Source organism: Epinephelus moara, chromosome 13 (genome assembly GCF_006386435.1).
Source record: "Epinephelus moara isolate mb chromosome 13, YSFRI_EMoa_1.0, whole genome shotgun sequence".
NCBI classification, from domain to species: Eukaryota; Metazoa; Chordata; class Actinopteri; order Perciformes; family Serranidae; genus Epinephelus; species Epinephelus moara.
The window spans coordinates 32,835,101-32,855,944 of NC_065518.1; the positions used below are offsets into that span (position 1 = coordinate 32,835,101).

Sequence of the window (20,844 nt, forward strand, 5' to 3'; positions counted from 1 at the left end):
CATCAAACTTGATGACTTACCCAAGTTTATTAGATCCGTGCTAAAATCTCACAGTGTGTAGGAGGTATAAGTGAGAGCATATGTGGGGGAGGGGAGCTGCGCAGCATGACTCGTCTTGGCTGTGATAAGATAATTTCATTTAGGTGCAGTGGATTCTTATAACTGCCATTAGGAGCACAAGGAGGAGCCAGAGGAACATTATTTTTTCAGAGTATTTGACTTTTGCACTACTGTCAGTTTCAGCAAATGTGACAAAAAGGTTTTTTTAGTCCAGTTACTTTACTTGTGTTTCTTTCATGTTGTTATGTATTACTGTGGGTCGTAAAGAGAAAGAAAAGGCTGAGTGGGGAACAAATCATGACAGAACAGAGAGTACCTTACATATACATTTGTATTTAGTATACAAAAAATTGAAATATTTCACCACACAGACATGTGAAGTAATAAAAAATAAGACAAACAGTTGGAATAAGTATACAAGTCATCTTACATTACATACGTACATGGCCAATGCATTTCATCATACAACCTCTCCTAAGAATTACAGTGGGTCAAAGAACCAGAGAACTTCCATGCAAGAGTAGATTAGAATTTTTTGCTGCGTTTCTCATCTACATTTCAACACCTTAGCTAGGCAGGACCGCACAACATGATTCAACCACACAGTTTGCTATGCCAACCAAAGACAGCGTGACAGAGTGGACTGCAGTGCTGCGTCTCGCCACATGAGGGAGACAGACACACTGCAGACCTGGAACCATACAGAAATGCATTTCATAAAGGTGCAATCTGCACTGTTTGCCACAATGACAAACTCCACAAAGATTGGCCCCTTTATTGTACACTGTTAGCAACACTTCTAACTTCAACACAAGCGACTATAATCCCTTTAGTTTGAATTGTTTTAGTTTTAAGAGCTAAATATTCAGGTACATGTAGATAGATATTCATAACGCATTCCTTTTCTAAGGATTATTCTGTACATCACTAGATGTCATTAATATCCATTTTTTTCTTCCTTTATGTCCACAGATTGTTGAAAAGTCTTGTGTATTACTACAATACAATATGAAATAGTACCAAAAACTGGACACTAAAAAACTTGGCTTAAAACAATACTGTCTTTTATGCACTACCCCAAACTGTGAAACAAAGCTGTCTCACTGATACCGACACGTGCTCGTCCACACACACAAACACCAGCGCTCATATACACGTCCGTGACTCTCTCTCTCACACAAACACGCACACACTCACACTCACAAACACTCACACTCACACTCACACACACACAGAGGAACAGAGACAAGATCTAAACAATGGGATAAATTAAGACAAAATATTTTAAGACCCATGCAAGCTCCTCCACCCCCAAAGGCAGAACTCAGGCAGCAAGGTTGTACAGCCCCCATGTTTGGCATGCTTGTCTTTCACATGTTCACAGTTAGATGAAGTTACCCACAGACACCTGACTGAGATCAGATGCTTGTCCAAAGTAAACAACATGCTCAAGAAACATTTTTTTTTCATCATAACAGGACAGTACAGATTGGATTTTCCACCTTGCTAACAGTGGTAAAACAACTTCAGCTAATGCCTGGTACACACTACATGATATCAGCCTGATTATAGCCCGAAGCAGCGTCATACGGTGTTGGCATGGATCGTGAATGACAATGAGTGTCTTATGCCATAATCCATCATTTCATCTCACGTAGTGTGCCATAGTAGACGACAACCGACGCCACGTCTGAGACGCCTCACGACGTTCCGACAGAAAGTCTAGCATGTTTGATTTTCTTTTTGTTGTTCGAGACTGCTCCTGTCACAGCCGTCACTTTGATCAATAGAGACACAGAGCGATAAGCTGCCGTACACAACTGTAACTAGGGACGTTACCACAACAGTTTAAAAAGGGAAAAAAATACTGCCAGTAGTAGTAATATTACTGCCATTAGCATCAAGCTAGCAAACAATGTTATTTCTTCATAATGGAGATGGACATAAAGTAAGAAAATTAAAAAATAGTGGCGGGGCTTTTACTTACCACAACTGCAGAGGCTACCAGCTTCATTTGAAACAGACTACATTATAGACGGTCCGTTACTGATTATTCCCTTTGTATTTTCATATTTTTACTTTTTATCTGCTCCCGTTTGCCTTGATAAAGTTAATGCATTGCACTGTCATTTCAAACTCAACACTTCCTGTATCTGTATCTAAAAATAAAAGCCCCTTATAACTTCGGTTGAGAGAATCCCTTCATTTTCTAAATAACCTTTTATTGTAAAACATTTGCAGGAACTTGTTGTGGAGGAATCAGTGACTTGCATGTTTGCTTACAGTACTTCAAATGTAGCTCCTGCCATCTGGTGGCATTTTTTTTTTTTTTTTTTACGTTACTACAATAACATTTCTGCTGGCACATGAACAGACAAAGTGACTGAAATAATAGGAATAATAATAAAAATAGGACAAGAATAACCCGTTGACGTCACTCACGTCGTGAAAGACAACCAGGGATAATTAGTGTGGTCCCTCGTGTAGTGTGTCATGTCTGTCGGCCAAGTCACGGCACGATTTTATGACTCCACAATAGCCTAATGTGACACAGTGACTGTTAAAACGAACAGAAATGTCGTGTAATGTGAACCAGGCATAATTTGACAAAATGATTTTAACTCAAAGTTCACTTAGTAGCTTTTTCCAGAGCTTTCAACCATACCTCATGCACTGCATTAGCAAAGAAGACCCAGTGAATGACCCACAGAAGTCTTCATCATCTCATGGCCTATTCTGATGAAGACCATAAGATGATGTTAAAAGCTCAACTAATATTTGCAAGTTAAGCTTGAAAAATGTAATGCTTGACCTTGTAAATTGCACAACACCTCATCTTCTTCGACTGAGCAAACTCCCCTGCTGAACAGGCTGCAAGGTGTGGTTGAAAGCTAAAACCAAGTAAGTGGAACTGATAACCGATCAAAATATTTTTGTCAAACTAGCACAAGATTGAGCCTTCACACTCAATCTTAAAGTATGTTTAGGATTGAGGATTTGTGCAAACGTAATGAGGAAAGCCAAAAATGTGATGGGTTCAGAGACACTGGAGTTAAAAGTCACTAATCTTACAATGTTATGCTCCCATGTAAACCTTTCAGAAGAACATGTTCATAGTTTTGTACATCATTCCTTTCAGTATCAATGACACTGCACTCATACAAATTATTGCTGAGATGTCTGAAATGTCTGATGTCTGAACACCATTAACCCATATTCCCCATTCCTTAAACGAATGCCTCACCCGCAAAATGACCATTTGTATATCAAACACGCACCACCTATTGTCTTGAATTTGTGAAAAAAACTCTTTTTTTCTCTCATGCCATCATGGTGAATGGAGAATCCAAAAAAAGCATCATTGTTCACGAATTGGGCCGCATTTAAAACAGCAAAACAATATCAAAACATCTGTTTACAAACTCTCATGCAGCTCCTGTATAATCAGTCTCAAAGTTTGTATACAGATATTTTGATATAGTTTGGCTGTTGTTAAACTTTTTCCCAAATGACTTCAATTCATCAAGAATGTTCACCTTTTTTGGATTCTTTGTTCACTGTGTAGGCATGTGAAAAAAACGTTTTCTTCACAAATTCAACGCTCAGTGAGTAACTGATATACAAATGGTCATTTGACCATGGTCACTATCTGGCCCCAGATTTTCTCTGTGTTCATTTGATTAAATACATTGATTTGGCAATATGCAACATATTAGCAAAAATCTGAAGTAATAATGGTCTGACAATAGGTTTTGACAAAGGGTCCCTCAATAAATGAGGGTCTTATGGCTAAGAACAACTGCTGAATTTGCTTGAAAGTGCAGTCTGACTCATCAGACTTTGCATTCTTAAATCTCAGCAATACCTTTAGTGAGTACATTATTATTGATTGGAATGAGGGCTAAAACTACAAAATAAGACCCAGGCTGTAATTAACTAGAAATTCCCTGGAACTTATCACATTTCTTGTAGAGAAAACACATTAAACCATGCTCTATTTGTGAAGTTTAGTGAATGCAGGCAGTAGTATTTTGTTTGTTCTGTCAGGAGCAACAGATTTGTGTCTGCATGCCAGTAGTATGCATTTTTTCTCCACATGCTGATCTTAGATCAGGAGCTGAGGGTAACTTCAGACCTGAAGGCTTATTCATAGTTCACTTTCTATTTAGTCAACACCGCATTAATTCAAGCAAGCGTGGCTGAAACAGAAGAGATGTCGCAGTATGAAGACGAGTATTAGAAACCTTTGTCAGCCCTCATGGCAACTTGATGTGGTTCTATGAGTACAAAGTAGGTGGATAGTCAATGTCTTTCACAGAGAACCTATGAGCCTATTCAGTAATGGTAAAAAAATTGGATTAAGTATTGGTCTTGTTACCAATATCGCTTTGAAAAAACATCAATATAAAGAAAGCAATCTCAGCAGTGCACACTCACTCTCGCTAGTTTTCTCTCATCCTCTCAGAGAAGTAGTGGTTGTTGTTCATGGTGATGTAGTGAAGTGTTTTAGCAAGGTTTCCTCCTCAGAACATGGTGCACCTCTTTCCCCTTTTCTTCACAGGCGGAGGGCAGAGCACGGCTCGGATGGCCTCATCAAATACCGTCTTCAGGCCTCGCTGGGTCAGTGCAGAGCACTCCAGGTACTTCACAGCCCCTGAGGAGAGAAAAGATTTCTCAGTGACAAATGGAGACAGTCAAAAACAAACAGATATGCCCTCAACCTGAGGGCCTCAGTACCCTTGAAATTAAGTCCTTAAATAGTGTCTGAAACCTCCGCCTCCCACCACATCAGAATTGTGGAGAGTGTGCAAAGGTGTGTAAGTACTGCACCATGAATGCTTTCAGAGAAAACATGTACCCTTATCCACACAAGTAATATTTGTTGCATTGAGAGTACAAAGGCACGCAAAAGACACAGAGCTGTAGGAGAAAGATCAGGGAGTGATGGTGTTATCACAATGACATCTGTTATTTATCTGATGGAGATAGAAAAGCATGGACACTTGTGATGTGTTCACAACAATAGTTTCACCCTATCAATTGATCAAACATGTCATCAAGTCAAAAGAACCCTGCATCATTATACCAGGCCACCAACGGTGTGCTGCAGGCTAACTTTAGCAACCCTTGCTAACAGGAGCACTAACAAGTGCAGCATCTTCTCTGCAAGACTTTGTTTAAAGATCAGGCATCATATGCCATCAAAGGAGGTGAATGCAGCATGGAAATATGTCAAAATGTAGGACTGTCATCCACAAATCAGCAATCGCAATGTAACATTAGCTAGCTAGCTAGTTAGCGACCAAGACATCAGCTTACTATTAGCTTTTTTTGTTATGCTTGTTATAAAAAAAAGGACCATTATACATTAAACAACACTGAACTAAGTTAAAAACTAAATCATCATTTTTAAAAGCTTTATCAACAATAAAAATACATACACAATACAATCGGGACACCCTTCACCTAGACATGAATGCACAAAATGAAGGGGTAGGGGCTGAGCGTTCGGGGTGTATTACTGTAGGATTGAGCCCAACTCACTGAAAGGAATACTTCAACATTTTTGCTTCATCTGTCTGAAGTTCAAAAATCGACCTTCCAACACCACCGAAGCTCACTCATTAACATGTTGTATCTAGGGGTGCACCATAATATCAGCACATCATCTGTATTAGCCAATATGTTTTTTCTTATTTTGCACAATGAATAAATATTACATACATTGAAAAGTACTTTATTTCATGTTTTCATCTGTTGATGGTCCATCATGATAAGAGTATGCATGCATAATATGATGTTAATACTACTACAGGAGAGACTTGCCGATTACTAAATTTAGGTGGGGAAAAAGGTGGATACTGGTATCACTAATAGGTCAAATTAGTTGTTACATATAATATACATTATTATTATATACATACAATATCGACATATCAGATATTGGCAAGAAATCCAATATCGTGCATCCCTAGTTGTATCATGTTGTGTTAGGTGTTGAAAGTGTCATCCATTCCCTCAGTACTTTAAAACGGTGTCTCTGGTCATAGTGTGGGTTACCAGGTACTGTTGGTGATCACAGACTTTGGTTTTAATCTCTGTACAGGCACAAACTTGATAACCTCACTGTGATGACAAGACTTGAGAAGGCTACAGAGATTAAGCCACAGAGATATCACATGCTGATCTATGAGTTTCAGAGGTGTACTTTGGATATTCCATTAGCCCTTCCTGGCTGCATCTTCCAAGGCTACACTGAATCGCTGACTATTAAAGATCCAGTGTGTAAGATTTATGGGGATTTAGTGGCATCTAGCAGTGAGGAGTGCAGACTGCAACCAGCTGAAACTTCTACCTGTTAGAATTCTTTAAGTGTTCTTTATTCAGGAGGTTTCTACCAGGAGCGGAATTATCCTAAGAGAGGTCACCTCCTCTCCAAAACAAATGGACCTGGGGCCTTTTTTATAACATTGTGTATGCACAAAATGCGGCCTGAAAGAGGCCTTCCCACACAAAAGTTGTGATGTATAAAAACAGACTTGATGGGAGGAACTTGGAGAGAGATGCAAAATTGGCAATGCAGTTGTTGAGGTGGAAGCCTGTTGAATATTTTTGGTGCACGTCATTTGGGCTTTTGTCTGTACATACATTTTTAGTATGGATCGTACGCATTGTTTTACAAATGAGACCCCTGGTGATTTAAACCAGTAAAAACACTGAATGAAGAAGTTTAACATTAATTCCTTTTTGGTAGGAGGTTCATACAGTTTTGCAAAAAATATTCCAGGTGGACATTCAGTGTAAACTAGAAACCCTATACCTAGGCACCCTGCCTTTGGACAATATTACCTCTCATGAGAGGTATTTATTTTGGATCCTAAGTGCAGCCAACAGGAAAGCCATTTCTAGAAAGTGGCTAAAACCAGCAACACCTACAGATGATGAATGGATTGATATTATATATGACATCTTTAGGATGGCAATGATTATTTTTTCTATTAGACTGCAAGAGGACAAGTTTTTGAAAAGATGGGAAAGTTGGATGGTGTATATTACGCCTGCATGTTTTTCATTTGTTTAAGGTGAATTTCTGTCCCATTAAATGAGTTTCTTGTCCTTGTCTGTAAAGTGATTAGAGTAGCATGAAGACACAACCCAACACTCTATGTAAATACAGTAACACCTGTATTTACATTGACTTTATTAGTCCATTTCGGCCTTATCTTCTGCTATAACTGTGTCTTACAGATGGCTTGGAAAGATATGGCTATCAAGTCCTATGAGTATGATTTAGTTGTCTGTTTGGACCTTGAAATAACCCCCCCAAAAAGTGTCACATTACAAATCAGTTTTTTTCTGATGCTGCTTGTTGCAGATGGGCTTCTAACTATGATGGCTGACACATAAACACAAATGGCCCTATCTAGAGCCAGTGTTTGGATTCTCTTCTTTGCTACTATATAAACATGGCTGTGTCCCCCAATGTAGATATAAACAGCTTATTCTAAGGTAACAAAAACACAATCATTCTCATTTTCAGGTAATTATACAATAAAGAAAACACACTTGTTATATTGTATTCAAATTCTGCACTCCAAAAATATAGAAAACAAGGAAGAAGTTAAAAAAAAAAAAAACCTTTACTGTAGTGGCTAAATCATTAAAAGAGCCAACATGTTTCGACCACTGCAGGTCTTCATCAGGGCTTAAAAACATACAAGGAACCAATAGGAGGCCATCACATGACCCAGATAATGACATGCCAGGTGGAACAACAGAGGGAAAATCACAAAAAACATATCTATATCCTCATTAAGACCAGGATACTTTAAAGGATCCAGTTGACGAATCCAAAAAGATTCCCTTTGATTGATTCTCTTCTTTCTCCTCTCTGTAGTCTTCACCAATCTTCTCACAGCCTATGTGGAAATATGTGTGTGTGTGTATCTTTATCTATTTATTTCTGCGTGACTCATCTCATGTTACTCTGTTTTTTTATTAACTTGTTATTTTCATTATTTTCTATTCGTTTCACCTGGCATGCCATTATTTGGGACATGTGATGGCATCTTATTGGTTCCGGCTATTATATTGGCAGGGCCATACCTTTGTTGTATGTTTTTAAAACCCTGATGGCAAGTGGGCTCAATAGCATCCCCAAACACACGGCAGGGTTGGGATGAAATTCCACAAATGTTGACGAAATTTGATTGAATCATTTCTGTCATCTTCAAGAGCATATAAACATTTTTTTTTAATTGGATTTGTTTTAATTTTAATTTACTTTGAGGACTTGCACAAAAACTCACAAAACTGTACCACTATTATTATTATTACCCCTTTTTTTTTTTACCTATTTACCTATGTATTTATTCATTTATTTATTTTACTCTCTATCCTCCTCCTCCTGTCCCATGCCTGCACATTCCTCTGGTTACCGTTATTCATATATAAATATATGATACACTTAGACAACACACTTGCATACATACACACACACTTACAATGCTCCCACTAAAAAAACAAAAAAAATCTGTACCACGTTCTGTTTCATGTCTTATATTGATGTCTGTTTATTTTTTAACCTCTGGCCTAATTTGTCACCTGTGTGTACTATGTCACACTTAAAAAAAAGAGAGAGAGAGAAAAGAAAAAAGCCTATCAACTTGTGCACGTGACGCACACAGCCTCACCAATCTCTCTTGCCATGGCCAGGCCCTGCGGGTAGGTGATGGGGGAAAGCTTCTTGTCTCGCAGCCTCTCAATGGTGTCCTTGTCATCTCGCAGATCCAGCTTGGTGCCCACCAGGATGATGGGTGTGTTGGGGCAGTGGTGTCTCACCTCAGGGTACCACTAGGGCACCACACACACAAACACACGTGTACATTTGCAAATGGACAAAGTCAGTGAGAGAGGAGAAAAAGAATAGTTAGCAGATACAGAAACAGAGCGACGAGCACCTTTCCACTGTGACATTCAACAGACTCTGTGAGTTGTGGAGCTAGAGGAGTTGTTTTTTGATAGATCTGTCTGAATGGAAGCATAGTTGTATGAACACAAAACATCCTCAGGCACAGCATCCTCCAATCACATGATGCGATGAGAGAATCCCGTCAGACCAGGAGCATACAGACTCTACAGAGGGAGGCTGGACCTTCAGGGATGTGTGATTTCATATGAGAGCGTCTCATGACGCTCAGCAGACCAAACCACAGCTGGCCGCCACGCTCCCTCTGCAGAGTGTTCACTTGTTCAGACCTCGCCTTACAACAAGTCTCTGTACTACATCCCCTGGAGGAATGAGTGCAAGTCCGGACGGTTCTAAACCAAGGTCTGAACAGGTGGGGCAGCGGTGTGAGAAGCCAGGTGGAGCCATAGATGTGCCTCCTTATGGTCAGACTCGGCGTGGAGGGGGACAAAGGGAGGGGGGGCGGGTGGTCAGTCAGCGTACTGACCTTAGCTCGGACGTTCTCAAAGGAGGCCGGACTGACCAGGGAGAAGCATATCAAGAACACATCCTGGGAGAGAACCAGAGAGATGGCTAGTTGAGAGCGAGATCTGTGTGTGTGTGTGTGTGTGTGTGTGTGTGTGTGTGTGTTTTGTCTATTTTTAAAGACACTAACACTTCTGTATTGGACTTTTCTCTATGAAATTCTTTGTTAACTCACACAGAGGCTAGTTGCTGCCTTTAATACAAAAAATATCTGCTCAACTTCCTGAATGAATAGCTTTTTTTTTTTTTGGTAATACCACAAAACTTACAGGATTGCCTTGTGTCAATTATACTTTGATCAAAAATTTAAACACTTTTGTTTTTTGCTCCCATTTTTCACAGGTTTAAATAAAATATCTAAGCCACAGTAGATAGAATTCTCTCAACTTATGTTTATAAATTTCTTAAAATCCATGTTAGTGAGCACTTCTCCTTTTCCGAGATAATCCATCCACCTGACAGGTGTGGCATATCAAGATGCTGATGAAACAGCATCATTACTACACAGTTGTGCCTTGGGATGGTCACAATAAAAGGCCTTAAATGCGCAGTTTAATCGCACAACACAGTGACACAGATGCTGCAAGTTTTGAGGGAGCATGTCATTGGCATTTTGACTTCAGGAATGTCCACCAAAGACGTTGTCTGTGAACCGAATATTCATTTGCAACTGTGTTGTTGATGTTTTTTCTGTGTATTTATGGAGAAATATATGTTTTTCATAGTTAACATGTTTATTATACAGCCTAATTGGCCTATTTGATCTAACAATATAGGAATTATGCTCTGTAATTTGAGGTATATTGTATTATTTTTGTGAAATGTCATTCCATGTCATTATTTGTTTCTTTGTTTCTTTAACATCATAGTCATAAAGATTATTTTACAGTAATAAGGGTGACTCTTGACCCTCGAGAAAAGAGTGGAGCATGCACAATATAATTCTTAAACTACTGTATAAAGACCTCACAGGATTATTTACATGTCCACTACATTTATTTTTATTTTTCTCATCAATCTATACAGGACATACATTAGCAAGTGCATTTTGTCAGTTCAGTCAGTTGCCAACTGTTTCACCTGAGAGTTAGTAGCTGTAAATATTTAGAAAGAGCCAATCTCTGAGTAATAACTAGTTTGTTTTGTGCAGCACATCATTACTTAATGATGTGTAAATCTCCAAACAGCTGGTGTAAAATCTAATGTTTGAACCTACACGCCCACCCCGCTTTAGAGGTGAGCATGTAAGTGTGTGTGCGTGTGTGTGTGTGTGTGTGTTTGGGAGGAATGGGTTTGAGTACCGTCTGTGGGTAAGACAGTGGTCTGAGCCTATCGTAGTCCTCCTGTCCTGCTGTATCCCAAAGGCCCAGATTCACTGGTTTCCCATCCACCATCACATTGGCAGAGTAGTTATCGAAGCTGCAGGAAGGCGAATACTACACTGAGTAAAATGCAGTTAACAGACAGTGCATATGTTGCTGATTTTGTTGCATTTAAATGGTTTGAAGAGAGCCATAGGAAACATTGGGATGCTGTTCCAAAAGTAAGAAAAACTCATTGTATATCACAATGACAGCCAGGCATCAAGCATAACCTTGCCTGATTAAGCTTTTATGCAGTTTACTCCATATATCTATATTCAGAGATGATGACGGTTTTTTATGTTTTATACTTCATTATCATCATAATAATTGTTTGTTGGTTTTACTTGTTGATGATATAACTTGCTATTGATTGCCACCAGGAGGTGTTATATATTTATCACCAGCAGTTCAACGTTTTGAGAAATATACTTATGATGATGATTTATTGCTGAAACATGGAAGAAAGAAATCGGTATCAAAAGTTCAAATTTAACAAAATGAACAAAAGCAAAATAACTGTATTTTACCAAAATGTCAAACTAGTCCCTCAAGGTACTAGTATTGACACTGGTATTTAACATAAACATCACTTGTGGTCAAAACATCTTTGATACAATAAAGCATTGGAGCTTAGTGTGCAATCATCCATTGCAATATCAACATTTCTTACATAATTTCTTTGAATACTGACTGATCAATTACAACCTTTTACGGTCTGTTATTTCTGAAGAGCATATCATATCTATGAATAACAGACCACTGCTATGGACGCAGTTCTAATCATAGATCCTTGGCAAAAGCAATAAAATCATTTCTAAATCAATAATATCATTATATATATTAATAGTGTCAAATTATTTATTTCTTTAGTATGTAGCCGTGTAAGTGGGATGATTCAAGACCCCTCTACTTCTGGGGTCCTGCATCACCCTGTCATGGTTCATTTTGCAACAATGACCCATTTGCTGCACATCATCCCCCACATATTGACCCTTTCATTGGTATTCTGTTGCTAGGGCAACAGTCTTGGTCCCTGTTCACTTCCTGTCAGCTACCAAGGAAACTATAAAAGAAGGAAGGGTCATTACGTCATTGACAGTGTTCACATTTCGCACTGGAGTCAGAGATTGGTGTCATTTCTACTGAAGTTAATGGGGCTGGCTTGGCAAGTCCCAATGTAACCCATCATATCTGTTCTGTTTCACCATTGATTCACAAATGCTTCCACCAAATAAAAAACACATATTCCGTGATGTTGACTGGCATTTTCTATCTAAATGTGCATGTTCATTTTACTTGTTATTGGTCTCCAAACAGATCATGGCTCTGTCTGATCAGCTGCATATAACATTAGCTCACCCAAATCCGTTTGGTCCAATACAACATGATACAAGACCAGACAGGGCAGGTCCGACCTATTATCACTGACCAGACAAAAATTAACCACATCCCAAGTCGTCACTGTGTAACGGGCGGCAGTAGCTCAGTCCATAGGGACTTGGGTTGGGAACCGGAGGGTCGCCTGTTCAAGTCCCCGTCCGGACCAAAATATGGAGCGTGGACTGGTAGCTGGAGAGGTGCCAGTTCACCTCCTGGGCACTGCCGAGGTGCCCCTGAGCAAGGCACCGAACCCCCCAATCGCTCGGAGCACCTGTCATGGGCAGCCCACTCTGACATCTCTCCACTTAGTGCATGTATAGGTCCAGTTTGTGCATGTGTGTGTTCGGACCTGTGTGTAATTGACAAACAGAGTGAAAAATTGAATTTCCCCTCGGGGATTAATAAAGTATATAAAATTTTTAAAAAAACACGTACATACAACATTTATTGATTATCAATATATATATACAACAACATTAAGGGACTGTTCGTTGTTTATGAGGGGTTAGGGGGTGGTGCAAAACAAGGAAGGTATGTCAAATAATGTTTAAGCACTGGGGAGGGACCTATGTTTTTTATTTTGGCTGTGGGGAAATGGCTGTATTTTGTATTTATTTTACCACCAATGAAAAAAAAACATGCCTGTGTTCTTTACAAATAATAAAAAATACGCAATTTATCATAGCCAGAAACTGTAAAAACAAAATTATTGTTGGATTTTCAAATTTCCTGAAACATCATGTGTGACAAATACTTTGGTAAGGAAAAAACACAACCAAATCTGATCTGAAAATGGTGATATTTCATCAAATTCCTTTATTCTGTGTCTCATTTAAAATTTGGTCAAAAATAAACTGTGTGCACAAACTAACCATGACAAGAGTGAAAAACTGAGGCTTTTTTCAACTCCAGGATCAATTTTGAACTTTTAAATATCAAAGAGTAAGTTTTTAAAATATAACAACTAATCTATTGGAGGGAGGGTCATGCATTTCAAGGAAAAATATTTGTAGCTTCCGAGAGGGTAAAAAAAAAAAAAAGCCACACCCCAGCCACCCCCTTCCTCTGCTAAGTAAAGAACAGTCCCTGAGTAATATTCAGGACAGTTAACTTTAGCCAGCTCTCTCCAAAAGATTTCTTTATATAATTAGGAGGTGACGATAATCACTAAATTATAATAAATCTGGACCTTTATCTCTTACTCATACTTGTTACTTAGTTTGTCAGTGAACTAAGTTGCACTTTGTTTAGCTAACGTTAGCCAGCAATATCTCTGTTGAGATGCCCTACATTAATTTAGGGATAAAACCATTAGCAAATGTTACAGCCTCTCTAGTTTAATCGCTGTCAGGATGTGTGTGCTAGCTAATATAGGCTTGATGACTAGCAGAGGCAAACTGTAAGGCGTTAGCATTGTGGTTAGTCAGATAAAAGGTCAAACCTGCCCAGTTTGGCCATGTATCATGATGTGTCGGACTTAGAGTTGAGTTATATGCAGCTGATGGACACAGCCATGATTTGTTTGACAACCAATAACAAGGGAAACAAATGCGCACATTTAGGGCCGTAATATACTTGCTGCTTGATTGAACGTACGCGTACACAACGCGTACACAACGCGCCGTGCGTTGTGTACGCAACACTATGCAGCCAAAATGCACAATACTGGCGGTCACCACTTGGGGCAGACAACAGAAATATAACCCGGAAATCGTGAAGAATCTCATGAGAAGAAGAAGAAGAAGAAGAAGAAGAAGAAGGGTCTGGTCTGATCATCCGGTCGGGTCACTGTGTGCATTCACACCAGTGCCTCTAGCGGTTATACGAATATTGCATCTCGCACACGCGTTGCGGTACCTTGCGTTGAGATGTGCGTTCGCAGATCACGCGTGGCAGCCATGATGCGGTCGCATTTGCGTTGTTTGCAGCAAGTATATTACGGCCCTTAGATAAAAAGTCTGGCATGCTGTCACTGACATAATGACAATTCCTTCTATCATGGGTTTCTTGTCAGCTACTGCATTAACAAATGTTCCAACAGCAAATATAAAGAGACCCATTTAGAATGTTTAAATACAGTGCTCCAGGATGACGGTTTTCCATAGGCAGAAGATAGTGTCACCCTGGTTCCCTCGTCAAAAAGCCTCTGGGATTTTTCAATTAGATGTTGGATTATTGCAGAAAATGCTTTTCATAAGACACATAATGGTTTCAAATTTCACAGTGGGGTACTTAATGACATATTTTATGACGTAGAACAAAACATGAAAGTCTCTTAAGCTTGTGTTAAACACAGACCTTAATTTCAGGCATCTAACCAAAAACCCATTCAAAAACCCCACTGAGTTCTAAAACGCTAACTTATTTCCATGTTTTAGGACTCATTCCTGCAGCACTCTATTGTCAAGTCTGAAAACGTCTATAACATGGTGTTGTTTATTTTCTGGTTAACCAATTGAGAAACTGGTTGTACATAGTCTGACAAAAGAAATCTTCAATCTACATGCTAGCTTTTACAGAGCTTTCAGTCGCAACTCATGGTCTTCATCAGCAAATGTTTGCTAAATAAACGTCGACTCAGTTGTCATGTATGGAACTTTGGGTGGTTGGTAAAATGTGGTCTGGTCATTTATATTACACATGTTAGGACATGGTTCATACTTACAAGTGAGCCATTTTTATGACAACTTTGCTGATAACAATGGTTTAAGTACAGTTGAAATTCCTGGAAATAGCTAGTAAGTTAACACTGAGTCAAAACTGTTTTTGTTTTGTTTTGTCAAATTACTTTTTCTACGGTCAAGAACAAGGAAGGGCTGGTTTTGGGCTAATCCAGCAAATTAAATACATGACAAACCACAGCGTTGATACACAAATCTTATTAAAAACAATATTAAAATAAATCAGTGTTGGTCATTGATTTACAGTATTACCTACTATGGTTTAATACAGCCAGAGATATTAAGTTGATAGCTACCAGAGTATAAACGCAATTAATGTCACAGCAACCGACCCTAAATCATAGTATGGCCCTGTAACATGAAACCACTGCGTACATCAAATAAGTGTAAGCGCATGTGCAGTGTGTGGTTTACTCACACAGTGGGGATGTATTCACCAGGGAAGGCATTGGTGGTGTAGCTAATCAGCAGACAGGTCTTACCCACAGCCCTGAGGAGAGGGGACAACAGAGAACACATGAATACAGACGTACAATACAGTTCCACTGACTCATATGAACAAAAACTAATTCTGTGTAGACTGTATCTAAGTGTGTATGCATGCCTGTATGTGTATGCATGAGTGTAAAGGCAGGCTGCTACTCCCTTCTACTGTGCCACACAGACACTGGCCTACATTCATGTTGCCTGGGGACACAGTAGCCCCCTATGATAACCCCCAACCCCCCACCCCCACCCCACCCCACACACACACACACACACACACACACACACACACAAACACACTCACTCACTCACTCACTCACTCACTCACTCACATGCACAACCTACCTCTCCTGCACTCATACAGTACACATAACAGCCCCTCCCCTTCTACAGTGTACTGCACTGACACAAGGCGTAGGATGCCCCACAGATTGGTGGTGGCATGGAATGGGTATTGGCTGTGTACTCATGCATGAAATAATGAGTAATTTTGTGTGCATGTCTCCATAGACACAGCAAATGGTGGTAACACACAGTGCCAATATGTGTGACGGTGCCATGAGACTGATTTGAGGTCAGTGAGTTTCTCTGGTTGACATGGAGAGCAGGACAGAGACAAATAGAGGACAAGAAAATAACAAGAGAGGAGACAGAAGTACAGCAAGACATGTTAATGTCTTAATGTCTTCAGAAAGTGGTACTCTACTGATTAAGCATTACAGTTCCATTAAATTGGAGGACTAGTGAGAGACAGAATAAAAAAAGAATGGACCACAGATACAGAGATATCCTGAGCTGCAGTCCCAATAGTGGGTCAAGCTCCCAAAACACTGGATCCTACACTTCCCACAATGCAACTTGATATTGTCTATTCTTGCAAGTATGATCAGAGAACACACTGTAAATTTCAAAGGTGGTGCAAAGTCTCTGGCTAATACCTTATTTCCACATACCTCTGTGTGTATCATAGATTTATAATAAAACTTAAATATGGGATGCCAAAATTTCTCACCTAGCGCATACGCCAAAAACGTTTCTAGCTTCAGAGTTGACTTCTGTGTTGACCCTCTAAATATGCACAGTAGTGTTTTTCCATCTGGGGACCATAATTTGCCTCAAGTACTTTGAAAAATTCGACCTTTTGCGACAGATTTTCTGCACTTTGCCACAGGAAGTTTACATCAACTAACTGATAAATGTAATACAGCTTGATTTATACTTTTTCTAGGTGAAAAGTTCAACAGCACATTAAGCTAGCTAACACTGATAGCATGCTAACTGTATAACATATAGAGTGCATGCATGGCATTTATGTCTTTTAACAAAATATTTCACAAAACTGGCTACACACCTGACAGGCCACCCTCCTCACTTATTTGCCACCATTATTTGTCTTTGACAATAGGGTGGCGAAAACAGCCAAAAACTAACTTTTCTGCAAATTTTGCAGTAGCGTTTTTATCCCTCCATAAAGAGATGCAGTTCATTGTGTTGAACATTATGGGGTGTACTACATATACTATACAGAAGTATGGACACAAAACAAAACTGTGTAGAAACAAGGCATAAAAGCTCTGATTCAGTTTTTTTCTTTTAAAGATCTTTCACCATAAAAACATGGCAATCTGATGATGTAACAATGCTATAGGTTTATGGCCATCAGTTTGAATTATTTCAACATTATTTTTGAGAAATCATATTTTGTCCATCAGTTTCTCACAGTGGTTGGCTCTTAGCCTGGTTCCAGACCATAGACCCCGCCCACTCAACTGAGTAGGCTTGTCTCACTGGTCTGGCATACTTCAATGAATTTGCGATTTATCTCGTCCAAACGATGGACGGACCAATGAACGCCGGGAGTCTAGCAATTAGCCAATCAGCGCCACGCTGATGTCAAGCTGTATGTCGGTGGGTAACTGGTGAGGATAGCAACAATGGCGACCGCTACAGATCCTACAGACCACATTAAGGATGCTATCGAGGTATTTCACCACTACTCGCGTTAATGGAGGACCAAATTAAGGAAGCTGCTAAACTGGATTTAACGGCGATGCAGCTGGGCGTGCACGACGACAGAGACATTTTAAACGGGCAATGCTCGCTTGTTTTCGGCACCCCCGAGGCATGGATACTAATGACGTCAGATTCTGGGTGAGTCGTTGATCTCTAATGATTGGTTAGGGAAAAAATCAAATTCCCTCCCCCTTGTAAATCGCCTTCAATGGAAGCCATGTCAGACTGAAGGTTCTGGGAGCTTCAGTCTGACACTCAGGCTAGTTGGCTCTCCTTACTACAATTTCCATGATCCTTTATTGCTGTATGGAGAAGGCACAAATCTGGCACTATGAAAAACCCTTTGCTGTTGCAAGTGATCAAAACACTGCCTATTAGTTGTCCTTTAGCAGGGAACCAAAAATGAATGTTAAATTACTCCGTAATTTGATGTTTCTTACTGAAAAGCACCTTGGGAGTCCAGGTTAATTTCTCTACGCATGTTTTGCTGTCCACTGGCTTGTATCTTTGACTTATTAAAGAACCAGATATTTTCTAATACAGTTGTTCATCGTTGGCACTGATAATTCAGACAGGAAGGTGTAATGTCCATCAAAGACTTTAAGTCTTCAAATGGTCAACTAACACTGTCAGATAAAGAAATGAGTGTGGCTTTTACTTCAAGAACCCTGAACACACATAATTAATCCTTCAGTTCACAACTATGCTACATACAGTATAAAATCTATTTAAAGAGCACATGCAAACTGAAGCAAAGAAGTTTTACATAGTAGATGGGCAGTATCAAGGTATTACGATGTACAAGGGTATTTAGAAATCCCAAAGGTATGATTTTCAATATCATCAAAAATACAGATACTCCTCTTTCTATGATACTGATATGGAGATGCTGTATTGACGCAACGTAGCACGCGCCACCAGAGGTCAGTCTACTGGTGGAACAGGTAGCTGAGCTGAGAAAGATGAAGACTGCAAGTGGTGGGGATAATGTTACAAGACTAGTAAGAGAGAAAAATGCCTCTGCCACTGTTTGGAAGTACTACCACATATAAGTTTATCTTGAGATGACTTCCTCCAACTACAAAAGCAGTTTTTTAGCCACATAATTTAATTCAACGTATCATTCATTAGTATCCGCCACGGCAACAAGTGTCATCAGGTCCTCCAGAAAGAAGGGCGCTTATTTCCTTTCTATTCATTATTCGCTACGCCATGAATACTTAAACCCAGGAAGACTTAGAAACACAACATTGTAGGCTAGACAACGACATTCTACAATACTTAAGCAGCTCAACTTTTACTTTTTATTGTTTGTTTTTACACAAATACCATCATTTACCATAAAACCTGATGAAATGTCAGAAGGCTTTAGAGGTATGAAAAAAGCAGATACTGAACAAGCCTAGTACACGGTGTGAGTTAAAAATGTTTTAGCTTGAGTATAAAATTCACACATATCTCAAGGCATCATATACCCACTCCATGGATGTATGGAGAGAAGAGCAAAAGTAGAGAGACTGGAGGAAAAGAACAGCAAGAACTGGAGTTTGTGAGATTAGTCAGTCCGAGCTGTTACACAAACACACACACAGATGGTCTCAACATACATTGTCAATGCCTACTTTACTCGCAAACTACAGCTAATGCCTGTGCAGCTGGTACATAGGCCTTTCTAACAGCAGTCATTTTGACTTGTCATGGTAGGAAAAGCATATGGAACGCAGAGGGGCTCCAAACGTTGATTGCGACGACGTTCGTATTAATTAGTCAAACTTCTAAACATCTTAACAAGTAAAAATATAACAGCTTAACGCGTAAAATGCGAGATAAGACGACAGAAAATGCCATGTTAACAAGTACATTTTTGGCGTCTTAAGACATTTAATTTTGGATGAAACCATTTCACCAATTTCAGAGGGGAAACTGATGAAATAGTGTTCGGTATACACTGTATTTGCTAAGTGTCCACTAGATGACAGAATTAAATTAGATTACAGACACTAGAGTACATTGGGCATAGTGTTAGAAATCAATTCTGAATGTGTTATTGATTTGCCTTCATTCTTTCATATCATATTAAATAAATGCCTAAAGTTATTTGTTTCACTACTACAAATATTAATGATATTACTAAGGTCTGCTGCTGAATTCTGCATCATGTTTCACTTGGTAGAACTCTGATTTAATAAGTCAGCAGTGATAAAAATGTGTAAACTGTCATTAAGGCAGACAAGCATAGCGTTAGCTGGTTTATTCACTTTACATGGAGCTAAAATTAAAACAGAGTTATGTAAATTGTTTGCCTCATGTGTTGAGGCTGTCTGTTTCTGAGTTATAAGAAATCATAAATCATCTTTTAGGAGTAGATGTTTACCATAAGCTAGCTTGTGCTCTGTTAAATTTAACAATATGCTAATGGGGCAAGGGAAGCTAATTGCTAACTTGCTTGGTTAAAAAGAAAAACAACAAATGCTTTGAGATGGCTGTCAGAGATGACAGAGGTATGATTACGTTATTCCGTCTGAGGTGAAACAGGTGGTATGTTCCACATGTTTTATTTCCTAATTGCTCTGGTAAAAGAGGATTAGCATACCGTTAGCATATCAGTCTGTACCGTTAATATAGTAAAACATCGGTTCTCTTCTGGTTCAGTGTCAGAGGCCGTGCCTTTAATTCACGCAAGGTATCATTGGGGCTAGGAGTAAGGTGGATACAAAGCTCAGTTTTCCTAAGTAAAACATCATGTTTGTGTTTCAGAATTTTTTTTAATATAATTAATACTGGATGAAAACACATTTGGGCTGTAGTATGTTATAGCCACAGTTGCTTAAAGTTGCTTCCAGAGGCCATTCGCTGTCCTCAATGAGTTCATGACAGAATTTACACAAAATGGACAAGTCCCAAATACTAAATTGAAGTTGCGTAGAAGACAGGTGATATTTATGTAGCCAAAACTTACCCACTAACAGAAGCCTATATTGGCCATCGCTACGTCAAAAAGGGGTGGGTATGTTGACGCTAACCAATGGCACGGAAGCCTTAATGTTCTAAACGTTCTAAGATGTCAGCAATGTACTTGTTAATAGGGCATTTTCTGTGAAGACATTTTACTTTTACCTGTTAAAGCTATAGTGCGTAACTTCTACAGGTCCGTAAATGTCCGTTTCACCCAAGCCACTATGAGAGGCCGTTTACATGTACACGGTGATTTTGATAAACGGAGACATCTTCCTTCGTTTGTGCCCTTCGTTTACACGCAAACGGAGATTTCTCCTCTGAAAACGAGTCTTTCTAAAAACTCCGGCCAGAGTGGAGATTTTGGAAAACTCCGGTTGCGCGTTTGCATGTAAACTGAGATAAACGGAGA

General features: G+C 39.3%; 1 protein-coding gene across 1 annotated transcript in view; it reads right to left on the reverse strand.

Moving 5' to 3' along the window:
- Positions 1-373: 373 nt before the first annotated feature.
- Positions 374-20,844, reverse strand: part of rac3b (Rac family small GTPase 3b) — a 23,069-nt gene continuing 2,598 nt past the window's right edge. The window contains exons 2-6 of the mRNA XM_050059180.1: positions 15,397-15,468; positions 10,855-10,972; positions 9,516-9,578; positions 8,754-8,913; positions 374-4,714 (exon numbers count right to left, since the gene is read on the reverse strand). Of these exons, the coding sequence (XP_049915137.1) occupies positions 4,584-4,714; positions 8,754-8,913; positions 9,516-9,578; positions 10,855-10,972; positions 15,397-15,468 (544 nt within the window). The 3' untranslated portion in view covers positions 374-4,583. The remainder of the gene's footprint in view (positions 4,715-8,753; positions 8,914-9,515; positions 9,579-10,854; positions 10,973-15,396; positions 15,469-20,844) is intronic.